This window comes from Emys orbicularis, chromosome 1, assembly GCF_028017835.1.
Source record: "Emys orbicularis isolate rEmyOrb1 chromosome 1, rEmyOrb1.hap1, whole genome shotgun sequence".
NCBI classification, from domain to species: domain Eukaryota; kingdom Metazoa; phylum Chordata; order Testudines; family Emydidae; genus Emys; species Emys orbicularis.
The window spans coordinates 89,502,939-89,524,398 of record NC_088683.1 but is presented as its reverse complement, the minus strand read 5'-3'; the positions used below and the strand labels follow the sequence as shown (position 1 = coordinate 89,524,398).

The following is a 21,460-nucleotide window of genomic DNA, read 5'->3' as shown; positions in this document are numbered from 1 at the left end:
TTACATTTTATATGCATCAGTAATAATAAAACAGTAACATTGTTTTTAATAGTGAATTAAGGCATCCAAGGACCCAGTTCATAACAAGGATTTGTTGCAGTATTCGTAGCAGCAGCATCTTGAGTGTAGTAGAAGACTGATTATACACAAATTCAACTTTCAGAGTAGAAAGTGGGGGTGTTCACCAGTCTCTTTCACTTGTTAGCTGTATCTTTGGGTGCAGAATAAGAACCAAAGGTTGCCATGGAGGCCAAATCCATATCAAGGTGATCACCACAGTAAATGATGCATGCAAAGGGAATTAAGTACTAAGGTAATACATACATTCAAAATATTTATTATATATTATTTCACTATTTAAAAGGATAGCCTCAATTAACTCAAATCATATTTTATTATTAATCCAGCAGCTTGCCTTTCATTTTCTTTACAGTCTGTTTTGCCTTGCCACCCCATCTAGTCTGTGTTTTTTCTCTTACGTGCCTTCAGTTTTGCCTTTTCTCCCCTACTCTTCTGTATTGTTCAGCTGGTTGGGATGGCAAAATGAGGTATGGACTCAAATTAAATTGCTGAGCCAGGTGGGAGAGTGCAAAGAAAGAGAATGGACCAAGAATGGACTAAGCTGCTGGGTGAAAAGGAACTCGGGTGGGCTGCTGAGCTGAGTAGGAGAGAGAAAGTTTTAAAAAGAGAAAAGGTTAGCAGACGAGAGAGAAGGAACTGGAAACTGCAGAGAGGGGAGGGAGAGATTAAAGTAGTCTGAATAGCTAGAAGAGGCAGACAAACATAGTATTTACTGTGATTTACTGCATACATCTTATAGATGTAACATCTAATATCTTTCAAATCTTTATCTTTACATTTAGTTGTACCAATGCTGCGTTAGTTATTTCTTATCTGATCACTCTAATGATCTCCTTGCAGATCTTTCTGTTTCTTCTATGTTAATTATGCAGTGTCTTCACTTTTCTGCTACTCATTTATCATTGATCCCACAATTCCCATTTTACCTCCTTATTTCAGGGACTTACATTGGTTGCCTCTGAATTAGGTAGTTTCATTTAACATTTTATTTTTAGCATTTAAAGGTCTTCATGCATAAACCTATTTGTATGTTCAGAATTTTTCATGTACATGGGTTTTGGTTTACACTGCCTTTTCCTTTGTTGTCTGTGTACCTTTGCCTTTGTTCATTTAACACTGGTATGGGGGAAATTTCTGTCCTACGTGAGATCTCTTTACTAGAATCTCAGTTTATATATGTCCATAAAATAAGTTTGTTTTTTTCTGTTGTTGTAATGCACCTTATTAGTTGTAAGGTGTTGTGTATTGTTGACTATGTGCCCTATAAATTCATAATGAAGCATACAGAAATGTACTCAGTACACCCACAAGCAAACCAAGACCTTTCAATTTGTTCCCAGAGGTTAGATTCCAGCACTGCTACAAAACAGCTCTGAGCTGGAAGGGCGTTCTGGGGTGGTGACGTGGAAATGAGAACACTAAGCATCCCACTCTGCTTCAGAATTCCCCTATCCAGCAATATCACAACAAGCATGTTTTGAACTGGAGCCTCTATGTCAATATCCAGAGGGTTATTCCACCTGAAAGCTATTTCCTAGCTACTCTGGAGCAAATGAAAAGATTTGGGTGTGGTTGCACCATGTTCACTTCTGTGTGTTCTAAGTTAAAACATGCAGATTGTTTCCCAGTTTGAGACTCAAGAACTTTATTTTGCATCCTGGATGTTTTCTTTAAAAATATTCCATTGATATTACATCACATACTAAATCTCCAAGCATGATACATTTGGCAAATGATTTCTAACTGTACATGGTACACTGTGATGATAATAACTTCAGCTTGCACCTCCAAAATTGATCATGTACTCTTGGTTCACAGCAAGAGAGGATACCTGAATCTAGAAATCTCAGTGGGAATACTGGGACTCAGTAAAATACAAAAGATAGAGACTACAGTCAGAAAAGATGAACTGTACATTAATTCTATTAAGAAATGTATTAAATATTGAATGAATCCCTAAAAATCAGAAAATTAAACCTACCGTATGTCATAAGGGAGTTTAATATGATACTTTTAAAAGATATCTTAGCCTTCTCCTTAAATATTTTTTCAGTACTTGTACTTATACAACACAGTCACTTTCACTGCAGTGCAGAAATTCTGTTCTCTTGCGCTATTGAGTCTCCATGACATATCTGTAACAAAAAAAATATGAACGCAAATCAGGAGTAGAAATATTTTGAGCTCTACAAGTACAGAAAGTGTGTGTTATCGCAGGAGCAGCAAGAGCTTAAATGTCAGTTTTCTTGGAGTGGATTTATCCCATTTTCTTGAACTACACTTTGCTGCACCCTAAATATAAGAAATACATGGAGAATTTAAAGAAAAATAATGTAAATTGGATGTGCACAAGCATAATTGCGTATTTGAAACTATATTTAATTAATAGTGCCTAGATTTAGCCTTATTTATTTATTCCAAAAAAGAAGTCGGTTATTTAATATTGCAGTTCATATCGGCCATAAAATTTTAACCTAAATACACATGTAAATATGTCCCCAAAAGTTATACATTAGAACACTGAATGACTACCTAAATTACATTATTATTTCATCATTTTAACTTAATGAAGTCTTTTTTCTCTTTTCTTGTTATTCATACTGTCTCTGCACTTCTGATTCATTATTAATCATAGCTCATGTGGTGACTTGCTATAAAATGTTCATGACAGGTTGTTGGGATTTTTTTTTCTGTAGTGAGTTAATTTAATATGTACTGTAGCTTACATTTGTGGAGCGATGATGAGAAAATCTGTTTGGCTTCACAAGAATATTGTTGATTAATATTCCCAGTGCTGTATGTTCCACATATAAATTAATACTTTTTCGCCTTTCAGATTTATAGTTTCAAGCTCTAGCAAAGATTCACGTTCTGTTGTCTTGTCACAATAAATGCAGATCTGTAGGGGCATTATTTCCAGTCCAAAGACTGAATCTCTTGTGCTGTAGTAGCATTTGTAAACTAGGATTTATTAGAGAATGGACTGAAATCAATGACATGAGATTTAATAAGACAAATGTAAAATGATTGATGTAGGAAGCAACATATAGGAACGGCTGTAGGGTCATACACAGTAATACCAGGAGGAATGACCTGAGGGTTGTAGTAGATATTGAATTGAACATGAGTTAACAATGTCACACACACACACACACACACACACACACACACACACACACACACACACACACACAAAAGCCAATTCTATACAATTTTGTATACATTAATGGGAGTAATACGTAAAATAATAAGACCAATTATTCTACTCTTATGGTACAGTTTAGGTCTCTGTTGGGGTACTCCACGCAGTCCTAGGCTCTTTTTTATTAAAACAGTCACAATTACAGAAAATTCAGGGGAGATCAACATATAAGATACATGTTTGAAAAATAAGATAATGGTATCAGGAAAGGGCAAAGGAAAAGAAAATTGGTGTTGTACTCACTTTTTTTTTGCTGCTTTATCATGTATAACTGTAGAAGTCTAAAAAAGGGATTTTTTGCGGGGCGTAGTGGGTTTCTTTTTTAATCTGTTTGTTTTGTACATTAGAAACTCAGTCCTGTCTCGCCTGGAAGACTCTCTGATAACTGGAGAATTAGTGCAATAAGCATGTTCCATCTAGTGAAAACAAGACTGAAGGCAATTGCAGCTCTCTGCCAATATGTAGAGGGATGTTCATAAAGGAAATAATGATAATTTTCATAACTCAACAAGAAGAGAACAAGAAGCTACAGTGGAGAAAAATTGGGTTAAATATTAGAGGAAATGTTATAACTCCACAATAAGACTGGCTAGGCATTGGATCAAGGAAGTTTTATAAATTACAATATTGGAGATACTCAAATATAGGACTAGTTACTCAAAAAGGAATGGTTTGGTAATAATCCATCCCCCCTCCCTTCGTCGCTTGCTCTACCCCACCCTCACTGCCTCACTCATTTTCACCAGGATGGGGCAGGGGGTTGGGATGTGGGAGAGGGTGATTGTGAGGGCTCTGGCTGAGGGTGTGGGCTCCAGGGTGGGGCCAGAAATGGGGGGTTCAGGATGCAGGAGGGGATAGGGGTGCGGGAGGGGGTGAAGTCTCCATCTAGGTGTGTGGGCTATGGGGTAGGGCCAAGGAGGAGGGGTGCGGGAGGCGGCTCCGGGCTGAAACTGAGGGGTTTGGAGTGCGGGAGAGGGCTCAGGGTTGGGGCAGGGGATTGGGGCATGGGAGGGAGTTTGGGGTGCAGGCTCCAGGTGGTGCTTACCTCAGGCAGCTCCCAGGAGCAGTGACATGTCCCTCCAGCTCCTAGGCAGCTCTGTGGGCTGCCCCCACCTGCAGGCACTGCTCCCGCAGCTCCCATTGGCCACGGTTCCCGATCAATGGGAGCTGCAGAGCCGGCACTCGGGACAGAGGCAGCGTGTGGAGCCCCCGTGGCTGCCTCTACGCCTAGGAGCTGGAGGGACATGCTGGCCGCTTCCCAGGAGCCACATAGGGAGCCTGACAGCCCTGTGCCAACCGGACTATTAATGGCCTGGTCAGCAGTGCTGACCGGAACCATCAGGGTCCCTTTTCAACCAGCTGTACCAGTCGAAAACCGGACACCTGGCAACTCTAGTGCCTAGGCCCACTGCAGCCAATGGGGCACTGTGTGGATACAGAGGTCTGACCATGTGGAGCTCATTGCAGAATTGAGATAATGGATTTGATTCTTCTATGTGGAAGGGTTGGGGGCCAGTCTTCCTGCCATTGTCCTGCCTTCCTGGGACTTCACTCCCAGGATCTGCGCAGGGTGAGGAGTAGGAAGTGGGTGGGCCTAAGGTGGTGAACAAGACATGCACACCATTCCCACACAGCATCATGGAGATCAGAGTCTTCCCCCTTTAGGAGAGTCCTTTAAGAAGTATTTTTTCCAAAGGCCTCTGAAAAAGATCACAAAAAAGAGAAAGCTATGGCGGGGAGGGGGATTCTACAGCATTCTACGGTAAAAGCCTATTGCAGTAACTTTTTATAAGAGAAAATTGGGCTGGAAATCATTGAAAGAGAGGCTTTCCCATGATAATCCATGAGTTTGTGGTTTTGGCCTAGATGGAAATACTCCAAGAATAGCCCTTCTCACTGTGTGTCTGCCAAAACTCTGAAACACAAGAACATGCAAAAGGCATATATATATATATATATAGTTTAAAAATTAAAAGAAACAGTTTCATAGAGATAGACAAAGACTTGGGGTTGGTTGGTTTTTTGTTTTGTTTTTTAATTACCCAAAGGGGTTAGCCCATCCTTAATTGTAAGTCACAATCGGCCTCCAGTTTTGAAAGCACCTCAGTAAGTTCTGCCTAGTTTCTTCCCAGTTTGCTTCAAGACCAAAACTGTTTTTGCTTACGCCATGCTAATGTTGAAAGTTTAATGAAGAAGTCTGCATAAGATGTTTATGATTTTAATGGCCTTATGATATCAATTTATCTCAAATAGTGCAGGCTATGAACCTGTTGTGTTGGTATTTGTCACGTTACTTAGAGCCACAAGGGAGAACTCTCTTCAGCTATTGATGGATGAATATTTTTTGCCATTGTATTTGTATCCTTTTGTAACCCCTCTTCTCTGATAATGTTCACCTCAAGGCATGAAAGGAAAAGATATTTTGAGAAATGCTTTTGCTGTCCCCTCACTGCCCCTGGTGGAGTTAATCCAACTGTCCTGCTGTGCTCACAGAGTCTGTTTTCTCCCACCCACGGTGCTTCCTCCTCACAAATTAAGTGTCAAAGTACAGCATGATGCCAGCCTGTGATGTACGAGATTAACTGGCAGTGATGAACATTGTCTTTCAAGCTAGTAACTTCATGTAGTTCAGCTGATTCTCTAGGAACACTTCTGTGATATTTCGGGGTGTATGTGAGGATGATACTTGTCTTCTTCTTGCTGTGACTTCCCTATGTCAGCATATTGACATTGTCGAGGATGATTCTTCTTTCAAAATATACAAACAAGTTTCACATTTTTTTAAGCTCTTCCTTTGTAAAGTGACTACACTTATACTAGAATATTAATGCAGTGTTTGATCAAATATTGAATTCAGAGACTTAGCAGGTAAGGATGAGTAACAATGGCATTTTTTGGACAAATATGTCATTTGTTTTTTATTCTCTGCACATCACAGGTTAACACAAAACAGCCTGAATGCAGGCGAAAATTATCTTCACTGACAGTTTTGCTTGAGTAAGGCATGCAAGGTTTGGGCCCATACTGTTCGGCTTAGTTCGGTGCAGGGACCCAATCATTTACTAAATGGAAAATTCTCAAACATAATTATAATTAGGTTATCAACCAGAGAGCTGTCTGACCTGTAAATGTATCAGCAAATGGAAGCTACCCCTCCTAAATTAAATGACGTTTTTCAAAAGCATTTATTTTGATGATTAACAAAATTTGTCATGTTGGATATTTGATTTTCTCTGTGCACATTGAAGATGGCTTTTGTAGTGTTTTGTGTGATGTCACCGTGTTGATAGTTGATCGTATGCATTAAATTTTAATGTTAGGAGGAAGTATCCAACACTATATTGTGTTAGTTTTTTATTATGTTTCATTACCATTTTTACCATGATATATAATTGCATGATGTAAAAACAAACTTATATAATCAAATTTCTATTCTAATATATTTTTCACTATAAAATATTACAATCATTACCCTGATGTTAAAAAAAAAATATTTTTGTTCCATATGTATCAAATGTCTATTTTTATTATAGTTGTGAACTACAGTAAGTTGCTCTTTTTGTACCAACTGGCAAATCATTATTTGCTCCCTTTGGAATTCATTGGAATAATCATCATCATCAAATTATTTTGGCACTTCTAATATATAATTCTATTTAGTAATTCAGTGACCACTTATTAAAAGAATGCGCACTTTCCTTTTACCTGGAATCTGTAATCTTGATAGAACTGTGTCATACTTAGCAAATGCATCCATTTTACCCCAGTGAGTATCAGAGATTGCTGTAGAGATTCACATTTCATTTTTTAGATTTCACCACACTAAAGGCTGTTCATCCTTGTATACAGATTTCACATGCTTTGCTAGCAGCAAACTATTTGAAATACTGTCAAAGATTAGAAGAATGGTGTGGGATTTGTTATGTTGCCAGTGACACAAATTATGCTTTTAGATTATCTGTTATACAAATAATATTGCAAGGTACAATGGGATAACACGTTGGAACTCTGGGGTCTCTGTGTTAGCCCTACCATAGGAGTAGACCAGAAGAGATTCCCCAGGTCCATGAACCCATCTACTCTGCACATCTGGATCTGAGGGGTTGCAGACATTATTTCAATTGTCAGCAGGAACAGAAGCCAATGGGAGGGGTTAGCTACATAGCAATTCCATGTTCTAGTACTGGATGGGAGGTGGATTTCACCTGTATAACTGCACCCACTCCACCCACACGGAGCCTGAATAATCTGGCTTTGTGAGGATGGGAGAAGTGCATTTCACTGTTTGTGTCTATAAAACAGTTCATCATTAAGTGCTGTTTAAATAAAATGATAAATCATTTTTGGCCTTGTGACTCAGAATAAGCCAAGTTGATCATGATTCTAATAATTCTGGGGTGGAGAGGATATTGTTCAATGGGCTTTTTAAACATCTCAATTTAATGTTTTTGCAAACCTCAGATATAATCAAAATTCTTTTTTATACTCACACACTATATATATAGTGATTTATACAAACACCGTGTGTGTGTGTGTGTATAAAACAAGAATTTATATATTAAAAATATATAAAATCTTTGTGTGTGTTTTTGTTACAACTGTGGTTTGCAAAACTATGAAATCAAGATGTTTTAAAAAGTCCGTGAATGTGTTCATTAAAAACTAAAGTAAAAGTTGTTCTAAACAAATGATTCAACATGCAGACTGAGACCAGTCATCAGGGGATATAGTGAAAATCTTTAATGACCAGATCTAATTTAATAGAAATTAGGAGAAGACCATGATAAAGAAATGAGGGGAAAGCAGTGGATGTGTTATTCCTTGACTTTAGCAAAGCTTTTGATATGGTCTCCCACAGTATTCTTGCCGCCAAGTTAAAGAAGTATGGGCTGGATGAATGGACTGTAAGGTGGATAGAAAGCTGGCTAGATTGTCGGGCTCAACGGGTAGTGATCAATGGCTCCATGTCTAGTTGGCAGCTGGTTTCAAGCGGAGTGCCCCAAGGGTCGGTCCTGGGGCCGGTTTTGTTTAATATCTTTATTAATGATCTGGAGGATGGCGTGGACTGCACTCTCAGCAAGTTTGCAGATGACACTAAACTGGGAGGCGTGGTAGATACACTACAGGGTAGGGATCGGATACAGAGGGACCTAGACAAATTAGAGGATTGGGCCAAAAAAAAACCTGATGAGGTTCAACAAGGACAAGTGCAGAGTCCTGCACTTAGGATGGAAGAATCCTATGCACTGCTACAGACTAGGGACCGAATGGCTGGGTAGCAGTTCTGCAGAAAAGGACCTAGGGGTCACAGTGGACGAGAAGCTGGATATGAGTCAACAGTGTGCTCTTGTTGCCAAGAAGGCTAACGGCATTTTGGGCTGTATAAGTAGGGGCATTGCCAGCAGATCGAAGAACGTGATCATTCCCCTTTATTCGACATTGGTGAGGCCTCATCTGGAGTACTGTGTCCAGTTTTGGGCTCCACACTACAAGAAGGATGTGGAAAAATTGGAAAGAGTCCAGCGGAGGGCAACAAAAATGATTAGGGGTCTGGAGCACATGACTTATGAGGAGAGGCTGAGGGAACTGGGATTGTTTAGTCTCCAGAAGAGAAGAATGAGGGGGGATTTGATAACTGCTTTCAACTACCTGAGGGGGGGTTCCAAAGAGGATGGAGCTCGGCTGTTCTCAGTGGTGGCAGATGACAGAACAAGGAGCAATGGTCTCAAGTTGCAGTGGGGGAGGTCTAGGTTGGATATTAGGAAAAACTTTTTCACTAGGAGGGTGGTGAAGCACTGGAATGCGTTACCTAGGGAGGTGGTGGAGTCTCCTTCTTTGGAGGTTTTTAAGGCCCGGCTTGACAAAGCCCTGGCTGGGATGATTTAGTTGGGAATTGGTCCTGCTTTGAGCAGGGGGTTGGACTAGATGACCTCCTGAGGTCCCTTCCAACCCTGATATTCTATGATTCTATGATTCTAAATGAAACTAATAATTTTCAGTTGGAACATTAAAGATCGTCAGTTACAAGCACAAAATCAGTATTATTATTTTTATATAGAACTCAATAACATGAAGAGCTTACAATCTAATATATTTTCTTAAGACACATCTGATCCTACCACTGAAGTTAATGAGAATTTTGAAATCAGGTTGATGGCAGGATGGGGCCCAGAGTGTATATCAAAGATTTTCTATTGAAGTCAATAACCAAACTCCCAGTCACTTCAGTGAGACAGGATAATGCTTAAATAAATAAACATAAGATGCCTGAATCTGATCTTGCATTACCCCAGTTTTACAACAGTGTAACTCAGTTGGCCTCAGTGGATTTATTTCTAATTTACACCAGCACAGATGAGACCAGAATCAGGACCCATAATGCCAATACTTAAAGAAGACATTTGCCTATTGGCCCATCAGAACCCTTAGAATGCAGTTCTGCAGCTGAGTTATACTTGAGCCTTATTTTTCCAGGTAGATTATTTATCTCTCTTCTTCATGACTGACTTATAGAAACAGAATTTATTAGACAACCATCTGTCTTTGTGGAATGTTGTTGTCACCAAGACAACTTGACATCTGTTTCCAAATGGTTAATATGTACAGTAGAATAATGACACATACTCTGTATCATTTATAAGCCAGTCTCTCACCAGCTTGATGTACATGGAAGTAGTGACTTCCGCTGAAACAAGGGCAACCAGAAATATTATCTTGTTGTGTCCAGCTGTGTTTCAAGATAACAGCAGACTGGAGTATTCCTTTTTTGAATGCATACATCGTTCATGCACACCAAGGATCCTTCTACTGCATTAAGCATGCAAACGATCCGCTGATGTTTTGGGGTAAGGGTTGTGTTTAGGATGGGGAAGAATAAGGAACTAGCCACTCTACAGTACTATCCCCTGCAGGCTGCCTGGACTTCTGGGTAAAAAGGTGGCTAGGAGTTAGCACAGCATGGAGTTGTATGAATGTTCATTGTCTGTGGCTGTTCCTGCGAAGCTACAGGAGCACTCAGCTGATGACAGCATGGCACCTACATGGCCATGATTGATTTTCAATGCCACCATACTTCTAAGAGGAAGAGAGGCCCAGCAGAGTAGCATGGAGGGGCAGGTATCCATTGCAGACAACTCCTGCTTCCATGGATCTAGCGCAGGGGTGGGCAAACTTTTTGGCCCAACGGCCACATCTGGGTGGGGAAATTGCATGCAGGGCCACGAATGTAGGGCTGGGGCAGGGGGTTGGGGTGCAGGAAGGAGTGTGCGGTGTGGGAGGGGTGCGGTGTGCAGGAAGGGGCTCAGGGCAAGGGGTTGGGGTGCAGGAGAGGTGTGGGGTGTACAAGGGGGCTCAGGGCAAGGGGTTGGGGTGCAGGAGGGGTGTGGGGTGTATGAGGGGGCTCAGGGCAGGGGGTTGGGGTGCAGGAGGGGGTGTGGAATGCGGGGGGGCTCAGGGCAGGGGTGCGGGAGGGGGCTCAGGGCAGGGGGTTGGGTGCAGAAGGGGTGCGGGGTGCAGGAGGGATGCGGGGTGCAGGAGGGGGCTCAGGGCAGAGGGTTGGGGAGCAGGAGGGATGCAGGGTGCAGGAGGGGGCTCAGAGCAGGAGGGGTGTGGGGTGTAGCAGGGGGCTCAGGGTTGGGGTGCGGGGTGCAGGAGGGGTTCGGGGTGCGGGCTCCAGCCCAGCGCCACTTACCTGGAGCAGCAGTGGCATGCAGTGGGGCTAAGGTGGGCTCCCTGCCTGCCTGGCCCTGCGCCACTCCCGGAAACGGCCGGCACCACGTCCCTGCGGCCCCTGCAGGAGGGGGAGCAGAGGGCTCCGTGTGCTGCCCTCGCCTGCGGGTACCTGCCCCAAAGCTCCCATTGGCCACGGTTCCCCGTTCCCGGCCAATGGGACCAGTGGGGGGTGGTGCTTGCAGGCAAGGGCAGCGCGCGGAGCCCTCCCCCTCCCCCAGGGGCCGCAGGGACGTGGTGCCGGCTGCTTCCAGGAGCAGCCAGGGGCCCGCGGCACCACAGGGGTGCAAATCCTGCAGGCTGAATCCAAAGCCTTGACAGGCCGGATCTGGCCCACGGGCCATAGTTTGTCCACCCCAATCTAGCGGGTCCCTTCTTCACCAATTCCTAGGATCCCTGGGGTTGAGACACCTCACTCCATGCAAACCCTAGGGGCCTCAGACCACATGCCCTTGAGAAAGGAATGCCTCGCAAGAAATCTTGCAAAGCGAATATCCTTTTTTTCCTGCATCTATACCACCCTGCAGCAAGTTTCTCAGCAGGACAGAGCAGTGAGGCTCAGTGTAATTGTATCAGTGTTGCAGTTTACATATATATGTACAGTAACCATTGTTCAAAATTTAACGGTTCAGCCATATTTATTTGCCAATAAAATGGAAGTGATTTGCCCCATGTAATGGATACCAACTTTCAGCCTACGGCCAAGTTTTTTGGGTAAATTATAGATCAGGAAAGATGGATGTGTGCACTAGCAGGACTGCTGTACTTCTGTTTCTTTCAATTTTTCCTCAGGAAAGACTCTGCTGTGTTATTACTACTGCCTTGTCAGACCCTGTTATGACATGAATCCTGTGCTCTAATGTTTTAAAATGTATTTAAAAAAACACACTGGAGGAATATAAATGCTTTAAATTTTAAAAATGTAAAATATATTCCACTGTGTATATCAGGTTATCACACACATTCAGAAACTGCTATAGCTTAATGCTCTAATGGCTTACAAAGATGACTCAGGTTTGTCACGAGCAGTTACAACCAAACATGGTTTTAACTATATTTGAAAATAGATCCAAATACAAATTACTGTACAAGTCCCAGTGTGGTCAAGGCCTTAGTTTCAGGGTTTGGCAGATCTTTTTCTTATCAGCTCCAGTGCTGTGGTAGAATGTTGTAACACAGTTTGTATCCATACTTAATATGATCTCATACCATAAGATGATCATATCTGGAAAATGATCTAGATATTTTGCTTGGAGGTGCGCTTATGACAGGAGTTCTGCTATCCAGGCTGTGCAATTTATAGATGTTTAAATTTTCCAAATCTTTATAATACCAAACCCTGTACCCATCACCCAGCTGAGTAAGAGCATCTGCAGAGGAGAAGTAGGGGAGGAATCATTTCTACAGGCCTTCAACTACAAAACGGATTCTCTGGGTGTGGGTGTGGATTGAAATCCAATTCATTTTTACATTTCCAGGTCTCCTTTTAAGACCCTCATGACTGCACACTGGCTGATTCTTCTTCCCTGGATTCTTTCTTTTCACAAGAATCATAGCCTTACGCATGCATTTCTAAAGCACCCATTGCTGAATTCTGGAGGAACTGATTATGTCACTAATAAAATGTTAGTACTATTCTGAGCTCTATTTACTTTCTTGTACTGCTCCCAGCTCAGTGGCATCGGGATGCTGTTGCCTCCTGACTGAGTCAGTCCCCAGCCTTCTTACACAGGCATAGCTGTTAGTACTGCTGCCCTGTTCCAAGTAGGTGCCTGTTCCAAAGCACTCCAAAACCAAGTCAACACACTATCTAGAATAAAAAACCCACCCCCTTTCTAGGGTGTGGATTTGTTAATAAAGAAATTAAAAGTAACATAATATTCCGCTCAAGCCCTCTACCAAGGATTGGCTGCTCTTAGCGTTTCTAATTCAGGACTGCCCAGCCCAGATCCTAACTTCACCGTCTCTAGAGAAATGCTCCCACCTATCTTAGATCTGCCTGGGGTAAGGAGCTACCTGCTTCAGTGACTCAGCAGAACCCACTTATTCCTTTTCCAGCAGGATCAATTTCTGCTAACAAGGTGGGGTGCTTCAGGCACACTGACAGCCCTATTAAACTGTCCTTACATAATATTCACCAGAGTTCATAATTTTTCAGGATTTGTTTTCTTGAATTCTGTTAGCCTTTATAGTCCCCCCAAAAAAGTATTGTGTAAGTTTATGCCAACCTTAGCAGACATAACTTTTCCTTTTCCAGCATCTGTATGTATGTAGTCACCAGGGAGTTATCGTGCGTGTGTGTGTGTGTGTGTGTGTGTGTGTGTGTGTGTGTGTGTGTGTGTGTGTGTTTTCACACCTGTCAGCTAAATCAAAAATCCAAATGCAAAATGTAGTCATATTTTGTGAATTTGTAACATTCCCTAGTGGAATGAATGGAGAATATGGAGACATAAATATAATATTACTTTATCTCTGCCTACATTTTTTCTTTTGACAAATAACTTGCTCCACTCTTCTTGTAATTGTATTACACCACCGAGTATAAGTAAACTCACTACAATGGAAGTTATACTTAATCCAAAAATGTGATATGGGCTTGCACTCTTTTGTGGCATGTATCATGTTTGTTGGCAAAGTGAGAGGCATATCACACACATGCTTTTTTGTCTCTGATACGAAATTTACGCTATCTTAATGCCTTAAGCCAGTGGTTCCCAAACTTGTTCCGCCGCTTGTGGAGGGAAAGCCCCTGGCGGGCTGGTTTGTTTACCTGCCACGTCCGCAGGTTCAGCCGATCGCGGCTCCCAGTGGCCGCGGTTCGCTGCTCCAGGTCAATGGGAGCTGCTGGAAGCGGCGGCCAGTATGTCCCTCGGCCCGCGCCGCTTCTAGCAGCTCCCATTGGCCTGGAGCAGCGAACCGCAGCCACTGGGAGCCGCGATCCGCCGAACCTGCGGACGCGGCAGATAAACAAACCGGCCCGGCCCTCCAGGAGCTTTCTCTGCACAAGCGGCAGAACAAGTTTGGGAACCACTGCCTTAAGCTATTGTAGAGTGTCATGACACAATCTATATGATTTATCACAGCCAAACTGCAAAAACTCGTTTCACTGCCATGTATGAAATATACTACAATCTTTACTGCATAATGCTAAATTGCATAACAGTTATATCGATGCTATTAATTGACTGTAGAATTCAATATTTACCTATCAGTGTTACCTGATTTTGAAAATATTGATAGAGCACTAGATTGCTGTGTGCACCAAGTAAGTGCAAGTCTCTTATGACCTTTTGGTATGAAACATTAGGATGCTTGTAATATTATGCTGTCCTAGGCCTCATTCCCATTACATGCTATTGACCCATATTTCTGATATTTGACATTTTTGCTAAATACTGTCAGGGATCATCTATCACAGAACAATTTTTGAGATTATCTGTTGAACTCTCTTCTTATAACTCAAATGTATAAGGGCTTCAGATAATGACATTTCCTATTAGGAAGATGATCAATGAACCTCCAGGTAAGACAATTACGAGGGAGCCATTGTGCATTTTGAGACCAAAAACAAAGCATCTTTCATTAACAAAGTGATTAGTCCCTGAACTGTGATTAGATTTTCCTATTGGCCAAATATGATATGTTTCTGTAAGGTGCATCTTTAAACCCTTCCACATCCAGATTCACGGTAAGATCCACTTTTTGTGAAAGAACAAAATGTGATACAGGTTATACGGTGTTCCTGGTATTCTGAGATCGGTGCAGTTTTCAGATTAAGCCCACTGTTTTCAAAAGAGCATAATCAATTGGAGACCCCCCTCTCCAGAGCCCTGTCCTGCAAAGTTCCAGGGACTCATTCCTCCCCTGTCACGGTGTTCATCAGTTGCATGAAGCCACAGGAAGAGCAAGTGACACACAAGTCTGATTTATTAATTAGCGATCCTGCTAATGCTTCTTAGTCATCAGTTTCACTAGTCGTGGGGGGAGAGGCAATTTCTCAGCTTGCTAGGGCCAAGCCCATGCAAAGCTTTGAATATCGAGACAGAGACTTTGAACTGGACTCTTCATTCAATTGGGAGTCAGCAAAGAGACCAGAGCACTGGAGTTATGTGTTCAGAGTGACCTGTTGTGCTAAACAAATGATCTGCTACCTTTTTGTACCAATGTGAGTGTTTTGGGATGTTTTTGTCTCATTCCTAGATATGAAATGTAGTGATCAAACATGAAGGTCATGAATGTGTATATTACTTTGGCAAGGACTGATGTGATGGGGCCCAATCTTCAAGCAACTAACAAGTATAAGATGGGCTTTTTTCCCTGCCATTGATAACTGGGCATTCAAGCTTTGAGGAGTTCAAAAAGACCCCAAGGCTGCACAGTGATTTAACAGTCTGAGAGCAAATGCCCTCAGTAATGGAAGATGTTCTCTCTTTCTACCAGCATCACCCGACTAATGCCTTGGCTGAGCTTTAACAAGCAGCAGTTCTTCCAGGTGCTGCTTATGTGTGGTATTTTGCACTTGTCTTTATTGAATCTCATCTTGTTGATTTCAGACCAATTCTCCAATTTGTCAAGATTGTTTTGATTTCTAATCCTGTCCTCCAAAGTGCCAGCAACCCCTCCCAGTTTGTCGTCATCCACAAATTTTATAAGCATACTCTTCACTCTGTTGTTCAAGTCATTAATAAAAATACTGAATAGTACCAGACCCAGAACAGATCCCTGCAGAACCTTTGTAGATACGCCCTCCCAGTTTGACAGTGAACCATTGATAGCTACTCTTTGAGTATGGTCTTTCAACCAGTTGTGCACCCGTCTTATAGTAATTTCATTTAGACCTACTTTTCCCTCATTTGCCTTTGAGAATATCATGTGGGATTGTGTCAAAAGGCTTACTAAAATCAACATATATCACATCTACAGCTTTTCCCCCTCCCCCATCCATTAGGCCAGTAACCCTGGAAGGAAATTAGGTTGGTTAGGCATGAGTTCTTGAAAATCCGTGTTGGTTATTACTTATGATACCATTATCCTCTAGGTGCTTACAAATTGATTATTAAATAATTTGTTCCAGTATCTTTCCAGGTATTGAAGTTAGGCTGATTGATCTATAGTTTCCTGGGTCCTCTTTGTTCTCCTTTTTAAAGATAGGTTCTATGTTTGCCCTTCTGTGGTCCTCTGGACCTCACCCATCTTGGTCCTGTTTACATTTGATGTAAAGTGGATGGAGACTTTAGTGTCTCCTGCATACCGCTGGCGTTTCAGCCTGTGTTGTCTCACTGGCTTTCCTAATGTCTTCCTATATAACTTGAATAATATGAAGATAACAAGCTTGTGGGACTCTGCAGGGTGGCCTGCTGTGGAGGAACAGCTACTCACAATGACCCTCAGGGTTCAATCTGAACAGAAGGTTTTGTGGTGTTTCCAGTGGCCTCTGTAGCTGCAGGCAACCAGACTGTTAGATTCTCAACAATATGAAATAGCACAGACAGGACCAGCAGGCTGAGTGTAAATGTAGTTCCCCTGTTTGTGGACAGGAGGAGGTCAACTACCAAAGCAACAATAGATGTCTCTGTACTGTGCCCTGTTCTGACACCAGATTGAGTGGGATCTAAGATATTGGTTGCTGAGAGGTTGCTGACTTCTTGATCAGCTTGCTTAGAAAAGGGATGCAAGAGACCAGGCAGTAGTTTGGGAGATCACTAGGGTCGAAGAATGGTTTCTCAATACTGTCTGGGCCATTGCCTTTTTTAGTGTGAAAGAGAAATCCCCTGCATCCATGTCAGTGTTGACAGTCTCTATTAGTAGTGGCCCCACAATGGAAGGTGATGTGTTCAGGAAGAAAGGAAGCAATTTGAAGCCTGGAAGGATTCTGCAAAGGTGTGATTTTGCCACATCTATGACAGAGCAGAGGTTGGATCTCTGCCTCCTAGCTCATTGGCATAGATTTGTAGAAATTCTTTGTATCAGACTTTATTTTCTGCCACTGATGCTCAAGTTTTCTTACACCCCCCTTCAGCCCCCAGCCATATTTCCAACAACCGGGGGGGTGGGGAGGAGGGAGGTGAGAGAGAGAGAGATCTTGCTTTGATGCTAGAGCATCAATAGAAGTAGTCAGGGAGTTGTAGTGACTCAGTAATTATTCAACTCTTGATCAGCTATCGTTTTTTATAAATTAAGTTTTGGAATTTGGCAAGTCCAAATGTTTTTGGTCAGTCCACTGGGGGTAGTTGTTTTTTGTCTTGCTGTGGAGAGGGTTTTTATTTCTGTCTAGAGGAGGACGGGGTCTGACCAGGATTGGGGGGAATCAAATCTGTGTTTCTTATGTGCACACCCTGCCTGAGGATGTTGCTGACTCTGTGTGTGGAGTCTGAGATTGCTTCTGAGAATCCTATGGTGGAAAGTTATAGAAGTACCAACTTTTCTATTTGCTGTTCACTTCTTCCCTCTCTCATTTCTTTCCTCTCCCCTTTTCCTCTAACCATTAGTCTGGCCACTCTCCACTTTTCTAGCACCACCATTCCTCCATTTCAGTTGCTCCTTTATTCTCCATTGCTCACTCTTGTCTGCATTCCTACATTTTCTGTCCCAGTCTTTTCTTACTGGTTTTATTTTTTTCCTTTTTTCTGGTACTGCTGTTCCATCTGGAATTCAGTCTGTAATTCTCTCCCCTCCCCCCACTTTGATTTCTCTCTCCTCCCTACTCTGCTGCTTTACCTGTCTTCGCTTTCCATAACTGTACCTGTCTTGCTTTCCCCCCCATTCTATATCATTCTCGCCTCCTTTTACTCTCTGCATCCTCCTCTCTGACCTGTAACCCACTCTGCTAATCTTTGTACACCTTCCACTGCTCTCTCTCTATTTCTTTCCACTTGACCAATGCAGAGTACTTACCTTTTCTATAAACTTTTTAACAGGTATTTGTTTCTGACTGGTTCTTTGTTTAATGATTTTAATGAATGTTCTTACCTGAGCTTTTATTTTTTTTCAGGTTTTAAAAATCAGCTTGGTTGGCCACAGGAAACGTATTTTGGCATCTCTGGGAGACAGGCTTCACGAAGACCCTCCTCAGAAACCACCTAGGTCAATAACCCTCAGGGTAAGTTCCTAGCAAATTTGGTATCTTGTAAAGTCAGCAATCGTTTTATAAAAATCATATTTAAAAAAAAAACCCTGAAAACACAAAGAATTGTCACTTAGTATCTACGCATATAGAATGAGTTTTATCACTTTCCTTTTTGTTTGCTGCTCTGTAATGCAAGTCTGTGCTTTAGGGCATGTCTACACTTACCTCCAGAGTGATCGATCCAGCGGGAGTCAATTTATCGAGTCTAGTGAAGATGCGATAAATCGACTGACGAGCGCTCTCCCGTCAACTCCGGAACTCCACCGGAGCAAGAAGCGTACGCAGAGTTGACGGGGGAGTATCAGCAGTCGACCTACCGCAGTGAAGACACCGCGGTAAGTAGCTCTAAGTACGTCGACTTCAGCTATGCTATTTTCGTAGCTGAAGCTGCGTAACTTAGACCGACTTAGCTCGCCCCCCCCTCTGCCCCCCCAGTGTAGACCAGGCCTTAGTTACACAGAGCTAACTGAAATCAGTGAGATAAACATGTATTGATATCAAGGTGTTTCTGGGTATCTAAAGTTACTTGTCTTACTCAGTTTCCATTAATAACCCCACTCCTGCAAGCCTAGTCATGGTGCCTTTTAGGATTTTCCACATTCACTGATTTTTATATTCCTCCCATTGCAATAAATTCACTAGATTTCTAATCCCAGAAATTTTGCTTTCTTGATATCTATTATTCTTATTACGTTATGGTCTGGGGACCCCGTCTTTACTGTGTTGTGGTCAAGGTAGTTCATGTTCATTAGCACCTTTTACTATGACATTTTCATTCAGTTCTTCCCTGTTTGAGTAGATTTGATTTGAGTATTTCCATGGTGACTGCTCCTCTGATTGGAATTTCATTCTGGAATGGATTTCTAGTTGTCGGGCATAATGTGCTCTCTAGTTGTATTTCCTGGTGTTAGGAGGAGAAGGTAAAGCTAGAGTGGGAGCTGCTGCTGCCTTTTATAATCTTATTTTAACAGAAAATTATAGATTCTATGACCTCCCTGTTTTTACCCTTTTTAGTCTCAAAAGCTATATACAAATGCTTGGATTTAGAAATCTATAACCTGTTTTTTAATATTGTGCTAGCAAAAGTGTCTTTCAGTTCATGATGTCCTGCCCTAGAGAATTGCTCAAATATAGATATTTTTAGTTACATTTTTATCTTGGTTTGTTGTGTGAATGGTCTCCTGGCACACTGCAAGTGCTAAAATAAAAAAGAAATGGCCAATGGCTGAAAGTAGCACAGTCTCACTCAGTGGTTTCGATGCATTGGACTGGAAAACTATTTCTATAGGTGGGGATGTTTCCTCTTCTGCTGGTGGAAAAGCTTTAACATCCTATGTTACTAGCGGCATTGTGCATTCTCAGGGTACAGTGAAAAGTACACTAGATCTCCTCCTCATGTAATCAGGATGAGGAAAAATATTTCACTGCCCAACAGCTAGAATTACTAATGCAGACAGTAACTAAATATTATTCATCACTTAATGTACAGTTTTCTTCACTGGGAGTCCTAAAGGAAAGGACATGAGTTTGGATTAAGATTTTCTACTCCTTCAATAACTGAGGATACTGTACCATAGAAATACTCAAACAAAAACATAGGGTAGTGTTTACCTTATAATATGCACTAATAATTTTATTTCAAGCTGAAGAATAGTTTGGATATGGTGAGATGTATTTCTGCTTCTTTAGGAAGATCTGTTTGTGTCTAGCACATTGAAAGAACCGTTTTTTGTGTGAGGATTGTTCCTAAAAGGATGCCAATATAAGTCTTAGGTGGGCTAGTAGCCTCATACCACCACTTCAGTTTTTCTAGTTCCTACGGTAGCTTTAAACGTTATTTTTTTTAATGAAGAAAACATTGGTAAATATTAAAGCAAAAGTAACAAAGATACAGTATGAAATGCGGAGATTTATTACTCTTATCTATGACCAGAAACCTTCCATGGGAAGAGCAACCAACCATATTAGACCACCCCAGGCCTCCTTACTCTCCTCCTGGTCTCTCAGCAGCTTGAAATAGGGTGCCTTGATGCAATCCACAATCTAGTTTGGATCTGTGGAAAACTGCACCAAGAATCCACTTTAATTATTCCTCTAAAACAATAAGAGGTAGGTTTTCCTCCCTGTGCCAGAGCAGCCGTTTGCATCTCGGCATTATTGTATGGTACCTTTAGGCCCATTGTTGTTTAATATTAAATACTTCTATTATAGTTATGGTTCATACACACAAACACACAAACTGGCACATTCCCTGCTCCAAAGAACTTAATCTAAGAAAATTATCTCCTGGCACTGTTTCCTGGTGCATGTGATACCAAACTGGGCCATCTGCTCAACACCTAGTCAGAAACCAGACTGTTCCTGATAGTGAGGTTCATCTGTAACTGTATCTCCTGGTCACCCCGGATCTGGACAAGCACTCTTGTGAACCTCAGGCCAGCTTTAGGTATCCTTGCACGAAAGCTTCTTTTGAGACGTGATTCAAAAGCAGCTTGGGAAGCTAACACTGAAATTTGATGATCACACAAAGTGGATGCTGGCAAACGGGTACACACATGGAGACGGAAGGTGTGCTACCCAGTTGTGCAGGTGAGGGCTTCTGGAGAACTTGACCCTACAGCAGAGTCCAGAAAATTGATCAGAGTCCACTTAAGAAGTGACTAGCACATTGTGGGAGAGACATGGGAGGAAGAATTGATCCAGTGCAATTGCTATGCTAGTGCTTGCAGTCCCTACTAGTACAGCACCCGTGCAGATTGACATGGTGGTAGAGAGCATGCTGTTAGCTTTCCTACTAGCAAGTGGAACGTTGCTGGTAATATGAACACCTGGGCACTAATGTTTGCAATTCTGTGTTTGGATGTATGGTGTGTTGTTGGATACAACTCCCAAACTACTCCAGTGTAGACAAGGCCACAGTGTCCTGCATCTGTTACACACAAACAGTTTGGCTAGATACTGATACACTGATGTTTTCTGGAGCTCTTGGAGTTGTAATCTGTGCTCTGTTTCTCTCTCTAATATCCCCATATAAACTGTATTCTGCAGGGCCATTACAATTGTAAGTAAAGTATGTATCTTATATCTCCGCACACTCATTTTCTCTCCCAGCAAAGGGAGACATTACTGGAGTACAAATCACCTGGCTGCTCCAAAGTGACAGTATATTGCCCCTTACAAATAGTTCAGGCATCAATCATGCCTTTACCTGGACCCTGACAAGGGCTGGCGTGTAGCTGCATCATCCCAGCAGCAGCTCTGGGAGAGGACTTGACTCAGAGTTGGGAAATGGGGACGTAATTTTCTACCAGCCTATACCAGTA

At 42.1% G+C, this 21,460-nt stretch overlaps 1 protein-coding gene across 12 annotated transcripts in view; it reads left to right on the top strand.

The window, feature by feature from the left end:
• ANKS1B (ankyrin repeat and sterile alpha motif domain containing 1B) overlaps positions 1–21,460 on the top strand; it is a 753,819-nt gene that overhangs the window by 659,689 nt on the left and 72,670 nt on the right. For 9 of the 12 annotated variants that reach the window (XM_065423481.1, XM_065423480.1, XM_065423479.1 and 6 more), the window contains one exon: positions 18,003–18,110. The exons of the other annotated variants lie outside the window; for them this stretch is intronic. In XM_065423481.1, coding sequence (XP_065279553.1) covers positions 18,003–18,110 — 108 coding nt within the window. The remainder of the gene's footprint in view (positions 1–18,002; positions 18,111–21,460) is intronic. 12 annotated transcript variants of the gene reach the window in all.